This window comes from Dipodomys spectabilis, unplaced genomic scaffold (assembly GCF_019054845.1).
Source record: "Dipodomys spectabilis isolate Male_0828 unplaced genomic scaffold, ASM1905484v1 ptg000043l, whole genome shotgun sequence".
Classification (NCBI taxonomy): domain Eukaryota; kingdom Metazoa; phylum Chordata; class Mammalia; order Rodentia; family Heteromyidae; genus Dipodomys; species Dipodomys spectabilis.
The window spans coordinates 30,301,961-30,325,215 of NW_024870720.1; the positions used below are offsets into that span (position 1 = coordinate 30,301,961).

The 23,255-nt window shown below is 44.7% G+C and overlaps 1 protein-coding gene across 1 annotated transcript in view; it reads right to left on the reverse strand.

The window, feature by feature from the left end:
- Scarb2 (scavenger receptor class B member 2) overlaps positions 1 to 19,519 on the reverse strand; it is a 58,292-nt gene extending 38,773 nt beyond the window's left edge. Inside the window, exon 1 of the mRNA XM_042678249.1 lies at positions 19,342 to 19,519. Coding sequence (XP_042534183.1) covers positions 19,342 to 19,458 — 117 coding nt within the window. The 5' untranslated portion in view covers positions 19,459 to 19,519. The remainder of the gene's footprint in view (positions 1 to 19,341) is intronic.
- Positions 19,520 to 23,255: the final 3,736 nt, after the last annotated feature.

The window sequence follows — 23,255 nt, forward strand, 5'->3', positions numbered from 1 at the left end:
GCCTCACCCTCAGGCCCACTCAGTCCCATGAGGGGCTGTCTCCTGACAAGTATCATAATAGGCTCAGAATTTGGGGGAGAGATCTCATTTAGTTGTTACAGATCAATCCGAGTGGTGAACCCCAAGAAAATCAACAAGTGTGAGTTGGACTGAAGGCTCATCATTCAGGTTACATCATGCATGGTTTGCATCTAGCTCTTAGACAACCAAAAACCCAAAGATAAGTGGGAAAGTTTCCAGAAAGAAGTAGGGCAAAACCATTTCCAGGAGTATAATCTAGCAGTTCAGGCATCTATAAATAGTCTGACTTGAATTAGTATCTCCAACTTTGAGGAGAAAGAAACACTCGGTAGACTTGCAATGAAGAATGCAAAGGAAAACACTACCATTAACAATAACAAACAAACAAATGAACAACAACAACAACAAACCATTCACATCTATAATCCTCTTTACTAGTTAGGAGGCTGAGATCTAAGGATTCTGGTTTGAAGCCAGCATGGGCAAGAAAGTCAATGAGGCAAGAGGCTCATGTCCAATTCACCAGCAAAAAAAAAAAAAAAAAAAAAGGCAGACGTGGAGCTGTGGCTCAAATAGTAGAGCACTAACTTTGAGTGAAAAAGCTCAGGGACAGTGTCCAGGCCCTGAATTCAAGTCCTAGTACCAGCTGCCCCCAGTCAATCAATCCATAAATCCATAAATCAAAACAATCCTTCCGGGCTGGGAAGGTGGCTCAGTGGTAGAGCGCTTGCCTTGCATGCCTGAGGCCCTGGGTTCGATTCCTCAGCACCACATAAGCAAAAAGCCGGAAGTGGCGCTGTGGCTCAAGTGGTAGAGCGCTAGCCTTGAGCTGAAGAGCTGAGGGACAGTGCCCAGGCCCAGAGTTCAGGCCCCACGACCGGACTCAAAAAAAAAAAAAAACAATCCTTCCTTGATTGCCAGGTTCTCACCCCAGCTTTCTGCCCTGGCTGCATCTTTGCTAAGTCAATATCATCTCAACCAATTCTCCCAACTCTCTTTATTGTACTAAAATCTCTCCCTCACAGTGCTGGCTTTTTCTATACTTTGAATGGGTCCCTTTTCCTCTCTCTACTGCACATGGAAGGATGTTTGTCAAGAAACCCTCTATAAATCCCACAATAGACCCTAAGCTGGTGTGTGTGTGTGTGTGTGTGTGTGTGTGTGTGTGTGTGTGTGTGTGTGTGTGTGTGTGGTGTGTGTGTGTGTGTTAAAGCACAGAGGGAGAGGAGAAATGAGAAAACAAAAGGAAGTTGTAAATACAGCTGCCAGCATTCCTAGAGCAGTGGCATCTTTGTTTGTTTGTTTGTTTGTTTCCTCCTGTCTTTCCACTCAGAAGGCAACCACCACTGGCAGCTTCAATTTGCTGTGTGTGCTGCTCACTCGGGGCATTAGGCACACTGTCTCTGAGCTTCAACACAGGACCTGCAAAACAAGAATTCCTATTTTTTCAGGTTTTTATCAGTCCTCGAATCAGAAAGGAAAGAAAAAAGAAAAGAAGTCCCATTTGCAGCTAAAGAAATGGTGTAGACTTCCCTGCTGAGCCACAAAACTAGTACATGAAATCAGGGCAGACCAAATCCATGTCCAGTTGGAATGCTACAAAGGCCATGTTTGTGTAGCCCATCATATGGAGTCTGCAATTTGTTAGGATGCCTTCTAGGTCAGGTCCTCAGCCTCTCCCGCAAAACCAGTTGATCTGGCCAGGCCTAACTGCAGCTGGCATTCAGCCCTGGCCATTCCTCCCACTTCACTACCCAGAGCCGTGTTTTAGCACTAGCCCTCAGCTGCATCAGGGAATGCTGCCTCACTGTAACTGGTACAATCAGAAGATCCTGTGCCACAGGCTATGTGTCCTTTCTAGCGTTCAGTTGTGAATGCAGGCAGAGGACTTCCTGCACTTCCCACCCCTAGCCCCGGACCTTAAATTTGACCCTGAATGAAGGATAGGCACCATTTCACCCTCTCCCTAGAGGAGGTGGCCTTGTCAGCATTGGCTGGCAATAAACTCCTTTTCCTGTAGTGACTAAGTCCCTGTGGTCTTCTGGAATGGGTGCTTCCACGACTTATGTTCTAGTAATTACAAACTAAGTGTGTCAGCGAAGAATACAAGTAACAGGGCCGGACCTAGCTGCTGAAATTGACTAGGAATATTGTAGGAAACATACTCTCACTAAAAGTATGACTTGCTGTTTAACTAGATATCTTCTATTTTTTCTAGCTATCTTGGTCAGAGGAACTATAAAACTATGAAGAAAACATGCTTAGACTCTGGAATTTCCATGAAGTCATGCTTAGCTCTTGAGGAAAGGAAAGGAGAGCACACACACATGAAGAACTGAGAGGATCTAAACCTATGTCTCCAAGCCCCCACCCATCCACGCACTAAGATAACCAGAGAAAGCACTTTAACAAGTCACAAAAGAGACTTATTTTGATTTAAACCTACAGGTACTCTGGGCACTCAGGAGCTTGCCCTACAAAGGAAGGACAGACAAAAGGAAGGACTAACAAATAATAACTTTAATCTCCAGCCTGGAGAATGTCTGGCACAGGAAGTCATTCATTCCTCTAGACACAAGAAGCCTGTGTCCCCTGTGCCAGCCTGAACCTAAAGCCATGGCTTGAGAACAAACAACTGATCCTCTTACTGAGGGGTCTGCCGGAGGGGGGGGAGGGGGGGGAGTGGCCACCAGACAAAACCTGGCAATCAGTTGAAATTGCTGACTTACACAGAATAGCATCAGCATAAGGTCTCAAGTCCATTTTGGATGGTGGTTTCTTTTTTTTTTTTTTTTTTTGGGGTCCGGTCGTGGGGCCTGAACTCTGGGCCTGGGCGCTGTCCCTCAGCTCTTCAGCTCAAGGCTAGCGCTCTACCACTTGAGCCACAGCGCCACTTCCGGCTTTTTTCTTTTTGCTTACGTGGTGCTGAGGAATCGAACCCAGGGCCTCAGGCATACAAGGCAAGCGCTCTACCACTGAGCCAACTTCCCAGCCCTGGATGGTGGTTTCTTAATTTCAGCCAATAAAGAACGGAAAAGGAAAACAAAAACCTTAATTATTTGTAATCAATTATATGTGAATTTATTTCCCTCTGGTCTTTCAACTATCCTGAGATATGTAAATTTGAATAAAAGTGAGGTCATATGATGTGTATTTTGTTTAGTTTAGTTTTAGTTTGGTTTTGTCCTGTTTTGATATAGGATTTTGCTATATGTAGCTCAGGCTGGCCTGAAACTAGACATCCTCCTACCTCACCCCGAAAGTGCTGGGATCATAGACGTGTGTCACCACATCCAGATATGGTTCATCAATTCATATCATGGAGGGGTTTTTTTGGTAAGTGATTTTCCTTTATAAGTGATTATCCTCTTTATAAAAGTATTTTTTAATATCATTTTATGGTGGCTCGCGCTTATAATACTAGCTACTTAGGAAGCTGAGATATGAAGATTATGGTTCAAAGCTAGCCTGGGCAGGAAAGTCCATGAGATTCTTGTCACCAATTTACCATCAAAGGGCTGGGAGTAGAGTTGTAGCACATGTGGTAGAGTACTAGCCTTGAGTGAAAAATCTAACGGATAGTGCCTAGGTCCTGAGTTCAAGCTCTAGCACTAACACAAAAAATAAAAAATAAAATAAAATAAATACACATGTATTTATAAAATATTTATATTTATAAACATTTAAATATAGATTCAAGTGGTTATAAAGTATCTATATAAGAATACTATTTTAATGTCTGCATATTTATCCACTCTACACTGATAAATCAATTTATTTAATCATTCTCTGACTATAGGCCATGTGTTATACTGTAGTAAATATTCTTCAGATCTCTGTCCAAGTCATTGATTAGTTTCTTCGAATGGATTTTTAGGATTAGAATTATTGGGTCAATAGGAACTCATGAATTTTTAGGAACTCATGAATCTTTAAATGTTGCCAAGTTGCTTCCAGAAAGGACGTTATTAACAACTTTGGCCAAATCTCACAGTCTCTCAAAGATTTTTGAAAATTTTGGTAGTTGAAGAGCAAAAGGGCATCTTACACCATTAGAAACAGGTTTTTTCATCATGTATGAAATGAAACTGTTCTAAAGCAAAAATTAATAAAATCTCCAAATGGCATAAATCTTTTTATTGCCTATGTGATTCCATTTATTTACAGTTCAAAATGTCTATCTAGCATGCACAAAATGAGAGGGTGTCAATCCAAATCTGAGAAGAGAGAGAGCCGATCAATTAGGAAGAAGCAGTCCAGACCACAGCTGACTGAGCTGAGCACAGGGTCCAAGTCGCTGGCAGTGAAGAGACAGGACTGACTGGGGCTGGCTGCTGAGCACTGACATGACAAGTCACATTACCTCCAACACAGCCCAACAGTGACCTTTCGGGAAGGGAACTGTGAGCATCCTTGAACCAGCTGTCCTGGCCTGAGCCTCTTCCAAATGATAAAAATAAACATGTAGGGATTTGCATGAGGCTTGATGGGAGGTAGCAACACTTTTAGGGAAAGTCAGGACTCAAGGGCACTGCTGGCTGCTCTTCAAGGTCAACAGAAAGCTACTTAATAAACACAACTTCAGCATTCATGTAGCCAACTACATAGTCAACCTTCACCCAGGGATAGTGCAGACCAACTTTGAGAACCTAGCCAAATAGTGTTCATGGTTCTCACTAGGTCTTACCAGATTGGCTAACACACACACACACACACAAAAACACAAAATACCAGTTGGTCTGCTTTTTTTATTTTTGGCCAATTCTGGGGCTTGAATTCAGGGCCTGGGCACTGTCCCTGAGCTTTTGCTCAAGCATAGAACTCTACCACCTGAGCCACATTCTGGCCTTTTCTGTTTATGTGGTCCTGGGTAATTGAACCCGGCTTCATGTCAGGCAAGAACTCTACCACTAAGCCACATTCCCAGCCCTACTTTGTTTTTAAAAAAAAAACAAAACATTAAAAAAAAAACAGTTCAGATTGTTGGATTTAAGAAACTCTCACTACTTACGTGTATTCTCTGTTGCACCAAAAAAATACAAGATGCAATCAACAACCTATCCTCATTCTCTGACCTTATTTTAATTTAGAAAAAAAATGTATTCACTTCTTTTTAGAGTGAGATGCGCAGAAGCTCACTATGTAGCCCAGGCTGGTATCAAACTTACAACCCTGCCTCAGCCTCCAAATTCTGGCATTACAGGCACGTACCACCCTGTGCAGTCTGGTTTCACAATTTTATTTATTTTTTTTCTATTTTCATCACTTTTTCATTCACTATATTTTCATCACTATTCTTATTAACTCATCTTGCTTCCTTAGAACTGTCATAATTTTAGCTAATGAGATCTAACAGTTCATGTCCAAATGCTAGTTCACTGATGAGCTATTTCTCTGGAGAAATCACATACAGGACCTCCTGGAATAATAGTCATTCTAAAACCTTCCTACAACAACACAACCACTAATAGTATATATATATATATATATATATATATATATATATATATATATATATATATTTAAGGTTCTAGATGATTGCAAATGTACAGCCAAAGTTGAAAACTCGCAGCCTATAGGAGGAAAAAGTCAGGTGCCAGTGGTTCTACCTATAATCTGAGCTACTCAGGAGGCTTAGATCTGAGGATTGGGGTTCCAAGCAAGCCCAGGCAGGAATATCCATGAGATTCTTATCTTTTATTAACTAATAAAAAGCTGGATGAGGAGCTGTGGCTCACGTGGTAGAGGGTAACATGGAGGAAAATAATTAAGGACAATTCCCAGGCCCTAAGTTCAAATCTCAGTACCAGCACAATAAATAAATAAGAGAAAAAAGCAACTATACAAAGGAAACTAAAATATAAGAACTGAGAAAACATGCATGGTGAAGAGTGGGTAGTAACTGAGGAAATAGGATTTGAGACATGAAGAAATAAAGATTGTAACTATAGGAACAATGACCAAGTTCTCTGAGTAGCCCATTCAGAGTCTCTTATCCTACAGCCTGTTTGGTTATGATTGCATCTCTTAAGGTTGAACCTCATGATGTGCCCTCACCTACCTATTTATACCTATGACTCCTCTTCCCCTCATTACTCTTAGCTATCAGCAATTCAGGGTTAAAAGAAAATATACTTTCTTGGACATTGATGACTCATGCCTATCATCCTAACTACTGGAGGCTGGGATCCGAGCCAATCAGGAAAGTCCATGAGATTCTTATCTCCAATTAACCAGCAAAAAGCCAGATGTGGGGCCATGGTTCAAGTTGTAGAGTACTAGCGCCTTGAGTGAGAAAGCCAAGCAAAAGAGGGAGGCCCTGAATTCAAGCCCCAGTATGAGAGAAAGAAAGAAGGAAAGAAAGAAAGGAGGGAGGGAGGGAGGGAGGAAGGGAGGGAGGGAGGGAAGGAAGGAAGGAAGGAAGGAAGGAAGGAAGGAAGGAAGGAAGGAAGGAAGGAAGGAAAGGAAGGCAGGAAAGGAAGGCAGGAAAGGAAGGAAGGAAGGAAGGAAGGCAGGAAAGGAAGGAAGGAAGGAAGGAAGGAAGGAAGGAAGGAAGGAAGGAAGGAAGGAAGGAAGGAAGGAAGGAAAGGAAGGAAGGAAAGGAAGGCAGGAAAGGAAGGAAGGAAGGAAGGAAAAGACAAGAAAGAAAAGCCAGGTGTCAGGCACGGTGGCTCATGCCTGTAATCTTAGCTACTCAGGAGGCTGAGATCTGAGGATCGCGGTTCAAAGCCAGCCTGGGCAGGAGAGACCATGAGACTCTTATCTCCAATAAACCACCAGAAAACCGGAAGTGGCGCTTAGCTCAAGTGGTAGAGCGCTCACCTTGAGCTGAAGAGCTGAGGGACAGCTCCCAGGCCCAGAGTTCAAGCCCCACAACCGACCAAAAAAAAGAAACCAGGGTCTTGGAGAGAAATGAAAGTGGTACCTGGATGCTGGTTCACGCCTGTAATCCTAGCTATTCAGGAGCCTGAGATCTGAGGATTACAATTCTAATCAAGACAGACAGCCCAGTCAGGAAAGTACAAGAGACTGTTATCTCACTAATCACCAAAAAGCTGAAAGTGGCTGGGCACCAGTGACTCACACTTGTAATCCTAGATTCTTGGGAGGCTGAGATCTGAGGAACATGGTTCAAAGCCAGTCTGGGCAGGAAAGTCAGTGAGACTCTTATCGCCAATTAACCAACAGCAAACTGGACTGTGACTTAAGTGGTAGACATTCACCTTAAGCTGAAGAGCTCAAGGATAGCACCCAGACTCAGAGTGCAAGCCCCATGACAAAAAAAAAAAAAAAAGAGCTGGAAATGGAGCTGTGGTTCAAATGGTAGAGCACTGGCCTTGAACAAAAAAGTTCAGGAACAGTGTCCAGGATCTGAGTATAAGTGCTAGAGTGGCGTATATACACACACACGCACATATACACACACACAAATAACTAAAGGCATTGGTGCTACCAGAACCAGACATGTTCAGTCTTGGCTGACATCTATGGTTAACCATCCTTCAGTTTCTAATCTCTTCATAGTAACATAGTTTCAAAGAAAATATACATTTTTCTTTAAAAGGAACATGCTTAAACATTCAGATCCACATATGGACTGCATCTCCAAACATTAGCAAGAAGTGAGAAGCTTATTCTCTAGGTTTCTTGGCCAGACGATCTTCCCAGAGATCCATGAGGGATCCATATTCTTATATATATTAGTGTATATATATTAGAATATAAAAGAGTGCTAAAATTCCCCAGCTCTCTTCCCACACTTAATTCTTGGCTCAAACAAATCATCCTGAAACAATATTGAAAGTTTTTTCCAGAGTCTCATGGACTTTCCTGCCAGGAGATGGCTTTGAATTGCAATCCTGAGATCTCAGCCTCCTGAGTAGCTAGGGTTATAGGCATGAGCCACCAGTGCCTGGCTCTTACTCTTAAATATAAACAAACAACAGTCTGTAATAAGACTATATGAAAAACAAAAATGAAGAAAAGCATAGGGTAGGGTAATGAGAGCTTCAAGCATATTAATGTTCTCAGAGATAAGATGTTACAACCAAGTAACAAGTTATAATTACAAAATAACCAGAGTATCAGGCTGGGAAGGTGAATCAGTGGTAGAGTGCTTACCTTGCATGCATGAAGCACCACATAAGCAGAAAAAGTGGCACTGTGGCTCAAGTGGTAGAGCGCTAGCCTTGAGCTGAAGAGCTGAGGGACAGCACCCAGTCCCAGAGTTCAGGCCCACGACCGACCAAAAAAAAAAAAAAAAAAGAAAAGCCGGGGACCGGTGGCTCATGTCTGTAATCCTAGCTACTTAGGAGGCTGAGATCTGAGGACAGGAAAGTCTGTGAGACTCTTATCTCCAATTAACCACCAGAAAACTGGAAGTGGTGCTGTGGCTCAAGTGGTAGAGCGCTAGCCTTGAGCTGAAAAGCTGAGGGGCAGGACCCAGGCCCAGAGTTCAGGCCCCACAACCGACCAAAAAAAAGAAAGAAAGGAATGAAGGAAGGAAGGAAGAGGGAGGGAGGGAGGAAAGGAAGCAAGGAAGAAGGAAAAGAAGAGATTTATCAGGATATAGGTTTGAGGAGGTGTTGCTAAAATCCATGGAATTCAGTTACACAGGAGGAGTAAGTTCAAGAGATTCATCATACACCACAACATTTATATGAATGCATTACTTGCCATAGCAAAGTAGATTTTGAGTGTTCTCATCACACACACAAAAATAAACATATGAGGTAATCCTGATGTTAAATATCTTGATTTAACGACAATATAATGTGTTCATATATAAACATGTCACGCTATACTCCATAAGTATATGTGATTTTTACTTGTCAAGTAGAAAAATAAAATTCTTAAATAGGATTGTGATGAGTGAGGACATTACTGTGACACTACACTCTGTTCTCACTTTCTCTGGACAAGGTGTAACCTCGGTGCTGGAAGAGCTAGATGGCAAAGGTGAAGGAGCTGTTGGGCTCCTTGTATGTCAAACCCTCACAGCTGTATTCACTGCTATGCAGAATATGGATGCGCTTACTTCTGCCATGACCTCTCAAGCTGTGCTTCATCTTTCTGATTTTCATAAAGAAGTCTGTATACAGAGAGATATTTCTCTACTCTAAGAAGGACAACAGAGCAAGCACGAGCAAGGCATCTTCGCAGGGCCTTAGGAGTCAAAGGGGAATGAAAGATGAGGGCATAATTGTTTGAATCATGTCCCCTCCAAATTCAATGTTGAAATTCTCAAGCCCGGGATGATGTTATTCAGAGTAGGGCCTTTGAGAAGTGATCAGTTTGGAAGAGAAGAGCCCTTGTGGATGGCATTGGCACCCTGTAAAAGATTCAGAGAGCTTGTTCACCAATTTCACCACATAAAAGTTAGGTAGAGAAAACTATTGTCCATGCAGAAGTAGGTCTTCCCTAGGTTCCAAATCTGTCAGTGCCCTAACCTCTCAGACTCCAGAACTATGAGTAACACAATTTGTTCTTTCCAAGCTACTCAGTCAATAGTATTTTGTGACAGTAATTCAAATGAACTTTGACAGTGAGGTCAGCCCCTACTCTGCGTGGACTCATGCCACAGGGAAATTTAGAGGACAGCACTGCAAAATGGAGTATGAGCAATACAGTTAACAACAAGCAGAAGCATTCCCAAAGACCGTTTTCATCCATCCATCCTTCCATTCATCCAAGGATGTTTATTGACCATCTTAAAAAAAAAAAAAAAGTAGTAGTATGTGTGTGTGCTTGTGTGTGTGTGTGTGTGCTTGTGTGTGTAATGCCAGGAATCAAACCCAGGACCTTGTGCACAGTAGACAAGTACCCTATCACTGAGCTATACTTCCAGAACCTGACTATCTTCTATAAGGCTTTGCATCTGGCAGAATAAGAAGATGATACAAACTAAATATGACAGAACCTCTTCATTCCAAAAGGACATAAATACCAAATGATGGCATATGGATTAAATCACTGCAGAGCTGCAGCTACCATGGAATCAGGGAGTAAGTCAGTTGTACTGATGATGCTGTACAGAGAAGAGAGAGAGAGAGAGAGAGAGAGAGAGAGAGAGAGAGAGAGATGAGCAATTTTCAGGACCTCAGTCATAGATGGCCCAAACTCTCATCTCTAACAGTGGATTCATGAGCACACTAAAAGGACACAATAAATAAATGATACACTAAACAGAATCCTGGTGGGTTCCAAATCGATAATATAGTTTCCAAATTGGTCTTCTAGAAATATTAAGTAGGGTTATCACGTAATTTTAATGTTCTAAAAAAAAAGCAGCATATTAAATTAAAACTGGAAGAATGTGATCTGTGCAACTGCTAGGATTCCAAAAACCTTCTCAGAGCATTCAAGGATGAATTAATTTATTTCATTTTTATTGCAAAGGTAATGTACAGAGGTGTTACAGTTACAGAAGTCAGTTAATGAGTATATTTCTTTTTAAACAGTATCACTTCTTTCCTCATTTTCTCCCAGCTTTTCCCTCCCAACTCCTCTCCCCCACAAGTTGTGTAGTTCATTCTCAACAAAGTGTCTAGTGAGTATCGATGCTGCATTTGTTCATCCTTTGCCCACCATTTCTGTGCTCCTCCTTACCCACCCCCAAACAGATAAACTTACATAGAAGACAAAAGATACAGGAATAAAAAAACAGAGACAAAGGAGAAAATAAAACAAAAGCAAAATAACAAAAAATCTTCTCGTTTCCATTGCCCAGAGTTCATTTTGAGAAACATCATTTTATATGAACAAACCCTCAAAGAAACAACAACCCAACCAATAAATGGACTTAAAGAGACTTCTCAAAAGAAGAATGGCCAATAGACACAAGAAGAAATGTTCAACATTTGTGGCCATAAAGAAGTGCAAATCTTGGGCTGGGAAGTTGGCTCAGTGGTAGAGCGCTTGCCTTGCATCCCTGAGGCCCTGGGTTTGATTCCTCAGCACCACATAAGCAAAAAGAAAAAAGCCGGAAGTGGTGCTGTGGCTCAAGTGGTAGAGCGCTAGTCTTGAGCTGAAGAGCTGAGGGACAGCACCCAAGCCCAGAGTTCAGGCCTCACGACTGGACCCCCCCCCCAAAAAAAAGGAGTGCAAACCTAAACATCATTAAGATTCCATCTCACCCTAATTAGAATGTCTATTATCAAGAAAACCAACAATAACAGATGCTGGTGGGGATGTGGCCAAAAGGGAACACTATTAAACTGTTGGTGGGAATGTAAATTTGTTCAGTCACTCTGGAAAGCAGTATGGAGGTTCCTCAAAAAAATAAACATAGAGTGTCTCTACGATCCAGAAATTCTACTTCTGGGATTTATCCTAAAGAACACAAACAAGGCTATACTACAGCTACCAGCACAAACATGTTAATTGCAGCATTGTTTACCATTGCCAAGATAGAGAGAATCAACCCAGATGCTAACACATCATTTGCCTTTTTAAATTCTCCTTCCCTAGGTGAGTATAGTGTAGATCTTTCCAGAGGCCTGGCATGTAACACATTCCTTGCTCTGCTGGTTGATAGAGAATGTGCTGGTATATTCTTGTGTTCTAAAATTTTCTCCTGGGCTGGGGGCATGGCTCCAGTAATAACACACTTGCCTAGTATGGGTTTAATCCTAAGTATCACCAAAATAATTTCCCAAAATGCTTATAGTTTTAATGTTGATATTATAAATATTAAGAGATATAATCCACCAAATTATAAATTCTTTGGAGTCTTCAATAGTTTCCAAGAGTGTGAAGCAGCCAGAGGCCAAGGGTTTAAATTAGATTATAAAATCTACAAGGGCAAGAATTGTGATTTTTGTGTCTTCATAGATACAAAGCCCCTAGCCCTCTGCTTCACAGAAGGTCCATACTCTGTAAATACTGCCTAAATAAACCAATGACTTCCAACACATAGATCAAAAAGTGCTTCTAGAAATAGAAAGCAAATACCTAAAAGAGCTTTTCTTTTTCCTTGGCTGTTGACTATTTGCTCGTTTTGATTATAAGTCCCACCTTTAGTATGTTATATATGACATAGTACCTATCTTGAAGACGTAGGTCATGAATGTCCACCTCCTTGGCCAACATCCTATGTTTTCATTAATGAGCAGATTTCTCCATTCTGGTTCTTCTCTGTGAAACAAGCAAATGTCTGGCAGAACAGATGGGCCCTTGCAGGGGCCTGGCAGAATGAAATCCTGGACTTTACTAGACCAGAAAGCAAAATGATTTTGGCATGTAGGAACTTTCCTCTCCCCCTTCTAAAACTAATTTTCCCTCAATGTAAATTGAAGATTAATATGAATTATTCCTTTTCTGTCCTCAACTGGAATCCCACCTCAATGAACCTGAAGACATGAGCTAAAATAAGCATTGTCCAACTCAGCAATGGATTTTATGGTTAGCTCCTTAATCTGATCCCCATCCAAATGATTCTGACTTAGCAGGTCTTGGCATGGTCTGGAATTTTCTACATCCCCTTAATGGCTTCTCCTAGCATCTAGTGACAACTGTGTGAACTACATGTCTATTCCACTGTTGTAACAATGTGCATAATGAGCGCAATCATGATCAACATGGATTAGTAAGAAGCTGAAGGAAAAAGAATACAATTCTGCTATCATAAGATCAAGTTTCTGAGAGCCAGGGTGGAGCTGGATAATTCTGTATAAAAGTCAAAGAATCTCGAAAGGAAAGAAAGCATGCTGCTCCCTGATTTTTACCTGTGCTCAGCCAATCCATTGTGTTACTCTGTTAAGAACTTGGAAAGGGGGCTGGGAAGGTGGCTCAGTGGTAGAGCGCTTGCCTTGCATGCACGAGGCCCTGGGTTCGATTCCTCAGCACCACATAGGCAGAAAAAAAAGCCAGAAGTGGAGCTGTGGCTCAAGTGGTAGAGCGCTAGCCTTGAGCTGAAGAGCTGAGGGACAGCGCCCAGGCCCTGAGTTCAGGCCCATGACCGAGCCCCCCACCCCCCAAAAAAAGAACTTGGAAAGCTGCGTGCTGGTAGTTCATGCCTATAATCCTAGCTACTCAGGAGGCTGAGATATGAGGATTGCGGTTCCAAGCCAGCGGGGACAGGAAAGTCTATGAGACTTTTATCTCCATTTAACCAGCAAAAAGTTAGAAGTGGACCTATAGCTCAAGTGGTAGAACACCAGCCTTTAGTGAAAAAGGTAAGGAGCAGTGCTCAGGCCCTGAGTTCAAGCCCCAATACTGGCAAGAGAGAGAGAGAGAGAGAGAGAGAGAGAGAGAGAGAAGGAACTCAGAAGATAGAAGCTAAGAGATGAGGCTCAGGAGCCAGAAGGCCATGCAGAAGTGGGCTTGGGAAGCCAGGGTGAGTAAACAGCCAGGACAGGATGAATAACTAAAGGAAGCTGACTGCTGAGACAGCAAAAGGAAAGAGTGGCAGACAGAGATCAGCCTACTCTTTGCTGACTCTGAAGTTTCTGTTGTACTCTCAGGGAGGCCTAACTACGCCGGGCTTTTCTATTCCATGTCTAAGTTTCCCCTTTCAGCTTCACAAAAAGAAACAAGGAATGCCAGGCACTGGTAGCTCATACCTGTAATCCTACCTAGCCAGGAGGCTGAGATTTGAGGACTGTGGTCAAAGACAGCCTGGGTAGGAGAGCCTATGAAATTCGTATCTCCAATTAACCACCAGAATAAACCAAAAGTGGAACTGACACTCAAAGTGGAGGAGGAAGAGGAGGAAGTAGAGGAGGAGGGGGAGGAGGGAGAGGAGGAAGTGGAAGAGGAGGAAGAAGAAAGAAGGAAAGAAAAATAAATAAGGGGAATCCTATATTACTTCAACCAGCTTGTAGTTTGTGGATGGGGGTGGAAGGTAGCCATAAAATTTATTGTCCAACAGACCAGTGGCATAGCCCCAAAATCTTACCTATTCAGGAGACTGGGATATGAGGATGCTGGTTTGAAGCCAGTCATGGTAGGAAAGTCTGGAAGACTCTTATCTCCAAGTAACCACCAAAAGCCAGAAGTGGAGCTGTGACTTAAGTGATAGAGCACCAGCCTTGAGCAAATAAGCTAAGGAACAGTGCCCAAGCTCTGAGTTCAAGCCCCAATAGCAGTGAAAAAATTCTGTCCAAACCAAAGGGTATGATAGCTAATATTTGTGCCAGAACAAGTATACATAAGGCCAGCAGGATAATCCCAGGCAGATGGGGCACATAGTATCCTTGTGTGTGAAAAGTGTTCCGTGTTAGGGCCTCAAGTTTCCCAACTCTACCCGTCTTCTTGGGCTTTAGATAAGCCTCCCTGAAAGTAAAATAAGGACAGCCAGGCAGGTACCAGTGGCTCACTCCTATAATCCTAACTACTCAGGAAGCTGAGATCTGAGGATCGAGGTTAAAAGCCAGGCTAAGTATTAAAGATCCATGAGACTCTCATCTCCAGTTGAGCACCAAAAAGCCAGAAATGGAGCTGTAGTTCAAATGGTAGGATGCTAACCTTGAGCCTAAAAGCTCAGAGACTGAGCTAGGCCTTGAGTTCAAGCCCCAGGATAGGCACACAAAAAAAGGTTAAATAATAGCTTACTCTCCAAAGGCTTTTTCCAATTCAGAAAATCTTGTGTCATGGGAGGCAACTCAGGAGATGAGATCACTGTATGAGGAATCCTTGAGAACTCCTTAGCTGAGGAGTTAACTGAAGCTCTAGCTCAGCAGTAGACAGCTTGCCTATATATGTAAAACTCAGGGTTGGATCCCAGTTTCACAGAGAATAAAATTAAAAAGAGAGACAACAGCTTAGTCATAGGACTGAGAGAGATGCTAAAGCCATTTGCTTTCCAGCAGAATAGTCTTTTAGGCTTCTGCAAAGCTCTGTCCTCAGAAAGGTGCAAGTGCCTGACAAAGAAGGCCTTGCTAATGCACTCATATCCCCCAGGAAGTAGATATGGGCTAAAGAGGAAGGACTGTCTATACTGCTTTTGCAAAGGAGAACATGGAAGCAGCAATAATTTCAGGGCTTGCCCAATTCAAGACAGTTCCCATGAGAACAGAATATCTGGTTTCAGGCTGGGAAGGTGGCTCAGTGGTAGAGTGCTTGCCTTGCATGCATGAGGCCCTGGGTTCGATTCCTTAGCACCACATAAGCACTAAAAGCCAGAAGTGGTGCTGTGGCTCAAGTGGTAGATCACTAAGCCTTAGGCTGAAGAGCTGAGGGACAGCTCCCAGGCCCAGAGTTCAAACTCCACAACTGACTAAAAAAAAAAAGAATATCTGGTTTCTAGAACAGAGGCTCCTTCGAGATTGTCCTCTGATCCTTCCTTCCCTTCTACCCATCCTGCAACCCGTTGGCTGAAAAGCCCCACTTAGATGGTTAAGATAACAGCTAGACCATTCTTAGATTGGTAGAACTTATATGACATTTGTAACATTCTTCCTTATTAACCAGCCACACAAGGTCAAGGTCAAGTTCCACTTGAAGTTCTGCAGAAGACATGTCCTCACTAAAAAAGACTTTAACCAGTCTGCTGCCTCTCTCTGTCTCCTTTCCCGCTCATAAAAGGCCTTGTCCAGCTGCATCACTCTAAGACAGAGCTTTGAGAAGCTAGCCTCTCCATCTTCTTCAGGACTAGCTCTGATTCCTTTCTATTAGTTTTTGGTCATCTAAATTTTGGTTCCTTTAAGCACTGAGCACCTTGGACATTAGATTCTAATAATAGCTCTTCCTTTCTACCATTTTCACTAGCCAAAACAAAAGTCTTCCTTCCATCACCTTAGTCACGGAAGAGGGACTTAAGGACAATAATCACTTGAAATAAATTCTTCATACAATTATTTTACTAAACTTCGAACAAGTAGCTAACCCTACACATTTGAATTTCATCCCTTTCCTGCTCCTCTTTTATTTTTTGGTCTTTCTGGAATTTGAGCCCAGGTCTTGAGCGTTCTGGGCAGGCATTCTACCAATTGAGCTCACCCTTGCCTCCTTTTGCTTTAGTAGTTATTTTCCAAATAGGATCTTATCCCTGGGCTATCCTGAATAACTTTCTCTTCTCCTACTTCCTCCTCTTCCTCTTCCTCCTCCTCCTCCTCCTTTTCCTCCTCCACCTTCATTGACAGTTTGTGGGGCTTAAACTCAGGGCCTGAGCACTATCCCTGAGCTTTTTTATTCAAAGCTAGCACTCTACCACTTTGAGTCACAGTGCCACTTCCAGTTGGGGGTGGTTAACTGGAGATTAGAGTTTCATGGACTTTCCTGCCTGGGCTGTTCTTATGGTGATCCTCAGATCTCAGCGTCTTGAGTAGCTAGGATTACAGATATGGGCCACCAGCACTGGAAGCCAATCCTCCTATTTATACTTTCTTTATAGCTGGGACAAGTGCTACTGTGCCCAACTTTTCAGTGACTGAGATGAGGGTCTTAAGAACTCTTTGACAGGGCTGGGAAGATGGCTCAAGTGGTAGAGTCCTATCCTTGAGCTGAAGAGCTGAGGGACAGTGCCTAGGCCCAGAGTTCAGGCCCCACGACTGGCCAGAGAACTCGTTGACATGGCTAGTCTTTTTTTTGGGGGGGGGGTCCGGTTGTGGGGCCTGAACTCTGGGCCTGGGCGCTGTCCCTCAGCTCTTCAGCTCAAGGCTAGTGCTCTACCACTTGAGTCACAGTGCCACTTCTGGTTTTTTCTGCTTATGTGGTGCTGAGGAATCAAACCCAGGGCCTCCTGCGTGCAAGGCAAGCACTCTACCACTGAGCCACCTTCCCAGCTCACTCCTTCTCATTTTTGAATTATGAAATTGAGGCTATGAGATGTTCAGTAACTTGTCCTAAATCAACACTTGAAAATGGTAAGATCATTTAGGTTCCAGTGACTCATACCTATAACCCAAGCTACTCAGGAGGCTGAAATCTGAGAACCATGGTTTTAAGACACCTTGAGCATACAAACTCAAGAGACTAATATCTCCAATTAACCACCCCAAGGCCAGAAGTAGATCTATGGCTCAAGTGGCAGAGTGCCAGTCTTGATGCTAAGCAAGAGTAAATGCTAAGCAAGAGCACAACAATGCCCCGAGTTCAAGCCCTAGTTCTCCTACTCCCCCATACACACAAGAAAATGGCAGCTTAAAGATCTAAACATAAGAAAGCCATGCATGGTGTAGTGCACCTGTAGTCCATGCAAGGCTCACAGACAGCAGGGTCATGAGTTTGCTCTAGTCTAGGCAAAACCCCAGACAAAAACAAAGATAAAAACCTATCCATAGTGTCTGAATTATAATCTCATGTATGTTTTTGTTGTGTGCCTTCTAATAAAATTGCTATCATTTCTTAAGCCTTAATTATACTCACCCACTTGCTTGACTAATTCTTACAACCTTTCTCTTTACATTACTTATTATTATTTCAGTCTACAGATAGGGAAACATGAATCAAGGAAGTTAAATGACCAGCCATGATCACCCAGCTGACATGGCAGGGCAGCAAAGAGCAGAATGGTAATGTGGGACCTATAACATTCTCAAATCTGTCCACTCAAACTTAGCTCTGTCACAGCCTTCATATCAGAAACCCCATTGCACAGTACTTCTGTACTGTAACGTATCAGTGAGATAGACACTACTCCTCCTGGAAAAAAGCCACTTAGAAAGGCCAACACCAACTCAGATGCCTTACAGACACCTTTTCCCCAGAGAAACTTGGAGAAAGGGTGCCACTATGGCTACATGAGGGTCCCCATTCCATAGGTCTCCCCTGAAACAAAGCTACACAAAACAATTCACATACTGATGTGACACAGCATAACTCCAGCACCCACAGCAAGAGTTTATGTCCTCAAATAAATCTCCCATGGAGATTTAGCTGTGAGAATGAATATGGATGCTCAGAGGAACAAGGTCTTTGCTGAGCATGTAGGCCTTGTATTCCCTTGGCAATGAAAAGTTAGTAAAAATTAAATGATGCTTTGTTGTGATACTAAAGGTTTTTTTCTCCTCCTCCAATTGACAGATCACAAGTAACTGATTACTTCTGGAAACCTCTGTTGAGAGAATCTCTCTGTGTATATCTATCTACATATCTGTATATATATATATATATATATATATATATATATATACATATATATGTCTGTATATCTATCTATATGGATATAGATAGACAGATAGATAGAGAGATAGATAGATATTGCCTCCTGGAAGAAGGCAACTTTACAAAAAAGGGAGCAGTAAGTCTAATGGGACCAGGCCCAGGCTTTGTATCTGGCTGACGGCAGGTGCAGCAATCATTAAGAGACATTGTGCATCAGGTTGTGGGCACTAACAAGAAAGGTTGCTTCAAGCTGAGAGCAGCTGGTCACATCTATGATCCTGGCTACGCAGGAGGTAGTGATTAGGAGGATTAGTTTGAAGCCAACCTAGGTGAAAAATGAAGGAGACGCCCCCATCTCAATCAATAAGCTGGTCATGATCGCTGTGTCAGCCTAGGTATTTATAGTATAGTACAGGTCCTGACTTCAAACCCCCAGTATTACAAAAGAAAAATAAATAAATGACTGGCTAATCTCCAGCCTTATTTTTTTTTTTTTTTAATTAAAGGAAAGGGTGATTCCAGTAACTCTCTCCTGTTCCTGTTTTTACCAAGCTCCGTGGATGCGGGTGAAAGGAGAGCAGAAATGACTAGAAAGTGTGAGAACAGGGAACTTCTGACACGGCTAGCTATGCAGTCCAGAAGCATCTAAATGCCCCTGTGCCTTCAAAGGGATGGTTGTCTAAGAGAGAACAAGAATAATGGCCAGACATGGCAACAGGGGCTGGCCTTACAAGATACAAAGACGAAGCACAGACTGCCAGTCTGCAGGCCTTGGCCTGCCTGCCAAGTGTCCTGCCCAGCCCACGAACGCAGGCACAGGGTAGGTGCACAGTCCCTGCTCAACCCCAGCACCACAGCACTTCAAAGGTCATGGGGGCAGGCCACGTACCCCGCCCCTCCTGCGATGCTTTTCATTTGGCCTTATCACCCCTTCAAGTGGGACACAAACAGTAGGTACTCAAGAGATTGGGGTGTGCAGAGCCGGTGGAGAGAAATGCAAAGGACAGAACATACGAGAAAGCCTCCCCCTCTTTTTTTTTTTTTTTTAAAGTCCACCTCTTTTTAAGTGAACACATTTGCCTCCGTACCTCCCCATCCCTCAACCCTCAGCTCCCAGCTCAGGAAGACCAGCACAGAGACCTCACACAGGGGGGGTCCAGGCTGCAGGGCTAGCCCGGGTACGGGTCTTCCAGGCATCAGATCCTGGGGGGGAGAGGGGGGGAAGGACCTGGAAACACACGCGCGCGCGTGCACACACAGCCTGACCCGACTCACCTTCCCGATCGTCTGATCCACGGCCTTCTGGAAGACCCGAGCCACGAGCAGCGTGACGCTGGTCACCAGCAGAAGCAGGGACAGCGTCCCCACCGTGTAGAAGCAACATCTGCCCATCCTGCGCGCGGCTCACCGGCCAGGCCGAGCCTCGCCGCGCCGCCCTGCGCGTTCCAGCTGCCAGGAGGGGAGGAGCCACCGCCCAGGCCGCCGCCGCCGCCGCCGCAGCGGTCGGAGGACCCGGGACCCGGGGGTGCCCGCGGCCGGCTGGGTGCGCGGCCTCCCGGGGCGGGGCCGGCGCGGGGCCGGGGCGGCGGCCGGCGGAGCGCGCGGCTCTCCCCGCGGCGGCGATCGGGGCGGAGGGCGAGGGACCGGCGCGCGCTTTCGGTTTGCTCGGCCGGCCGGGGCGCTCGGGAGGGCGGAGGACGCGCGGAGCGGTGACGCTCGGGGCCTGCCTCGCCCGGGAAGGGACGGCTGGCGACTGCGCGGGGAGGCGGGCGGGGCAGGGCGGAGGCCGCAGTCATGTGTCCCGCAGCGCGGTCGCCATTCGGCCCGCGCGACGGTCCCCGCAGGCCCCCGCCCGGTGACTCCGGCCGGGCCGGATGGAGGCTCCTGACATCCTAGGGTCGAGGGCCTACTTGGAGACGAGCTTTGGAGATTTCGGATGGGGGTGACGGTTCCCTGGCTCTGGAGAAGCCCCTGGAGCGCTCCCAGACACGGTCACACAATTAGAATGACAAGTGCCCTTGCAAGGAATGCGCTGTCTGCTTGGGCCCCAGGATTGAACTGGGTATTGCGGGATATGTAGGAGCTCGTGAAGGAATGGAGGTGTGTGAGAGGGACAGCGGGTGGCATTTCACCCAAAGTAGGAGAAAGCAAGGGACACTTGGGAGCGCAAGCGCAGTGGTGTAGGTGGCACTGGCGCGGGCTCAGGTGTGCAGGTGTGGGTGGACGGGGCCTCAGGTGGGATGTGAGAGGCTCTTCCTGTCCTGTCGAAGGGAATCAGAAAGAGGCTTAAAGTGGCTTGACATGCTGGGTATCATCCGCCTTGCTCACTTAAGTCCTGCCAGGTACCAGCAGGTGACTTAAATGTTAGTTGAGTGAAGGAGGGTTAGTTCTAGGCCAGGCTTTTGCTGGTTCATCACACACACACACACACACACACACACACACACATTTAACATCCACAGCAGCTCTAGGATTAAAGATTGTAGGAGATTTACCAGGGAAGCCGGCAAGGAAGAGGGATAGAGGTGTGAAGGCTTCTTTTGAAGGAAAGAGATAAAGAAGAGAGGTCTGCTGGAAGGAAGCAGTGCAGGTCTAACCAGTTCAGCTAGGCCCGAACAGGCCAGAAACAGACCTGCCTTGATTACAGCTGTGCGTGGTCATGAGCTGATGGAGCAGCCTTTGGAAGCTAGCCTCTGCACCCATCTGGGGAGAAATACCAAAGGGTAGGTTTCAGCAGAGCTCAGCAGCTGAGGCCAGGGCTTTGGGGCCTTCATGCTTGAATTCAGGGCCTCGGCGCTGTCCCTGAGCCTCTTTGTGCTCAAGGCTAGCTCTCTGCCACTTGACCCACAGCACCACTTCCGGTATTTGAATGGTTAATTGGAGATAAGAGTCCTATGGAGACTCTTCTGCCCAGGGTGGCTTCAGAGCCCTATCCTCAGATCTCAGCTTCCTGAGCAGCTAGGAGTATAGGGGTGAGCCACTGGCTCCAGGCTTTTGGTTTTTTAGGACCTCAGTCCTTACCCTTACAGATTCAATCAGCCAGGGACAGAAAACAAGAGCAGAAAAGCTACATTGTTGCTGATGTCTACCATATAGTCATGTAGTTAGATTTAGTCTGGTTGTTTCTTGTGCTGAACCTGTACAGATCCTTTTCTTGTCTCTATTCCCTAAAGAATACAATATAAGCGACTGCTGTTTACATTATAGTATTTTAATTCATTAGAGAGGGTTTAAAGACTATGAGAAGGTGTGTGTAATTTCTATATAAACATCAGACAGTTTTTCCCTCAAGGATTTGAGCATCTGGAGTTTGATGAGTGTCCAGAGGCAGGAGAGAGTTCTAGAATGAATCACTTGAGGATTGTGGAACACCATTATCATCATCTTACATGCAAAGCAACTGGACTCTAAAGGGTTAAGTAACCTACTATGAGTAAACCAGTTGTTGAGTGGCAGATCTGATCTGGATGTGGATGTAGGGCCCACGTTCTCAGATTGAGAATCTGGAAGGATCAGGAGGGTTTGCATGGGGCTAGGAAGATGGCTCAGTGGTAGAATTCTTGCCTTGCAGGCATGAGGCCCTAGGTTTGATTCCTCAGCACCACGTAAGTAGAAAAAGCTGGAAGTGGCGCTGTGGCTCAAGTGGTAGAGTGTTGGCCTTGAGCTGAAGAGCTGAAGGACAGTGCCCAGGCCCAGAGTTCAAGCCCCATGACGAACAAACAGTAAGAAAAAAAAAAAGAGAAGGGTTTGCTGAGGACCTGGTTAAAGAGCGTGATGGGTTGAAAATGCTAGGGATTCTTTAGGAGCCCTGTTTGGGGGGAGTATGCATACCTTCTCTTGAATTTGGATTAGGCTTATTAAACAGAGAAATGGCAGAAATGACCACATCCAGGAACTCCGAAGCCAGGTCATAAGGGCCTTACAACTGCTGCCTGGGCCTCTGAAAATTCTTACTCTTGGTATCCCCACCCCCCAGTAAGTTGAGCTGCCCTGAGACTTCCATGCTAGAGAGAGCATAAGAGAAACCCCAGTGGCATGCTCTCAGCCTGCTGGGAGAGAAAAGACCTCCTCCAGCTCCCAGCTGTCCCATCCCAATCACGAGAGGGTCCCAGCCTAGCTCTGCTCCAAATTGCAAAATAGAGGACTGTTGTTTTGAGCCAGCAAGTCCTGGTGTATGTTACTGGATTCTAGAGAACAGGAAGGGATAAGGCTGGGACTTTGGGGGTGACCCCAGGGAACCAGCCTGGCATGCAGTTAGAACCTGGTGAGGGCTGGGGGGATCCAGCTGTGCCAAGGTGGAGGCCCCAGTCCCTAGTCAGCAGCTTTTCCTTCCACACTCACAGTCTTCGGCATTAGCTCCCATTTGCTCTGCCTTGTGCCTTAGTTTGGTTAGCCCTATCTCCCAAGCTCACTTGCTTCCTTTCCAGGCATTGATTGGGGTTTGCTGCAACTGGGCATATATCCTGGACTGTTAGAACCAAGAAAAATAAGAAAAGGGGAAACTCATTGTGGCTAGCAGAAATAGGGCGAAACATTTAAGGCAGAACCTCTTTGTAGAAAGGAACTCTAGGTTAATGATGAAAGGAAATTCTCAGAGGCAGAGACTCAGTAAATTAGGGTGTTAAGTGTGGCAAATGGCAATGAAACTCAGAAAGAGCCAGGAAATGTGGAAGGTAGTTTAATTTTGGATGTGATAAGTAAGAAGTTTGGAATGTGTTTTGTTAAATGTGAACTAAAACCTTATTGGCTCCACAAAGGTGTAGTCTGGAAATATAACTTTTGCCTTGATGACTCATTGCTTTGTTTATTGAAATTGTAATTGTTATTTGTGATCAGTAATGGCTAGTTTTGCTTCTGTAAACCTGCTGGATGTGTGTGACCTGCTTGCTCCTTTAAAACCCTGCCATAAGAGAGCTTGGCTGCTGCTCTTCATGGCCTCCATACGGTGGAGAGCAGTTGCTGTGGCTAATAAAGATTCCTAGCCCCATTGACTGAGTGTTGGTGACTCCCTTAGTCAATCATCAGTTCCAGTCCCACTGGCCCCAGGAAGTTGGAATAGTCCCCCGGAAGTTGGGATACTTCATGGACTAGAAAAAAAGACATGGCAACTTGACTTAATACATAGCACCCACAGAATTATGCTCACATTGAACACCTACCCATACCCTGGTGAGGACTAAGTGCAGATT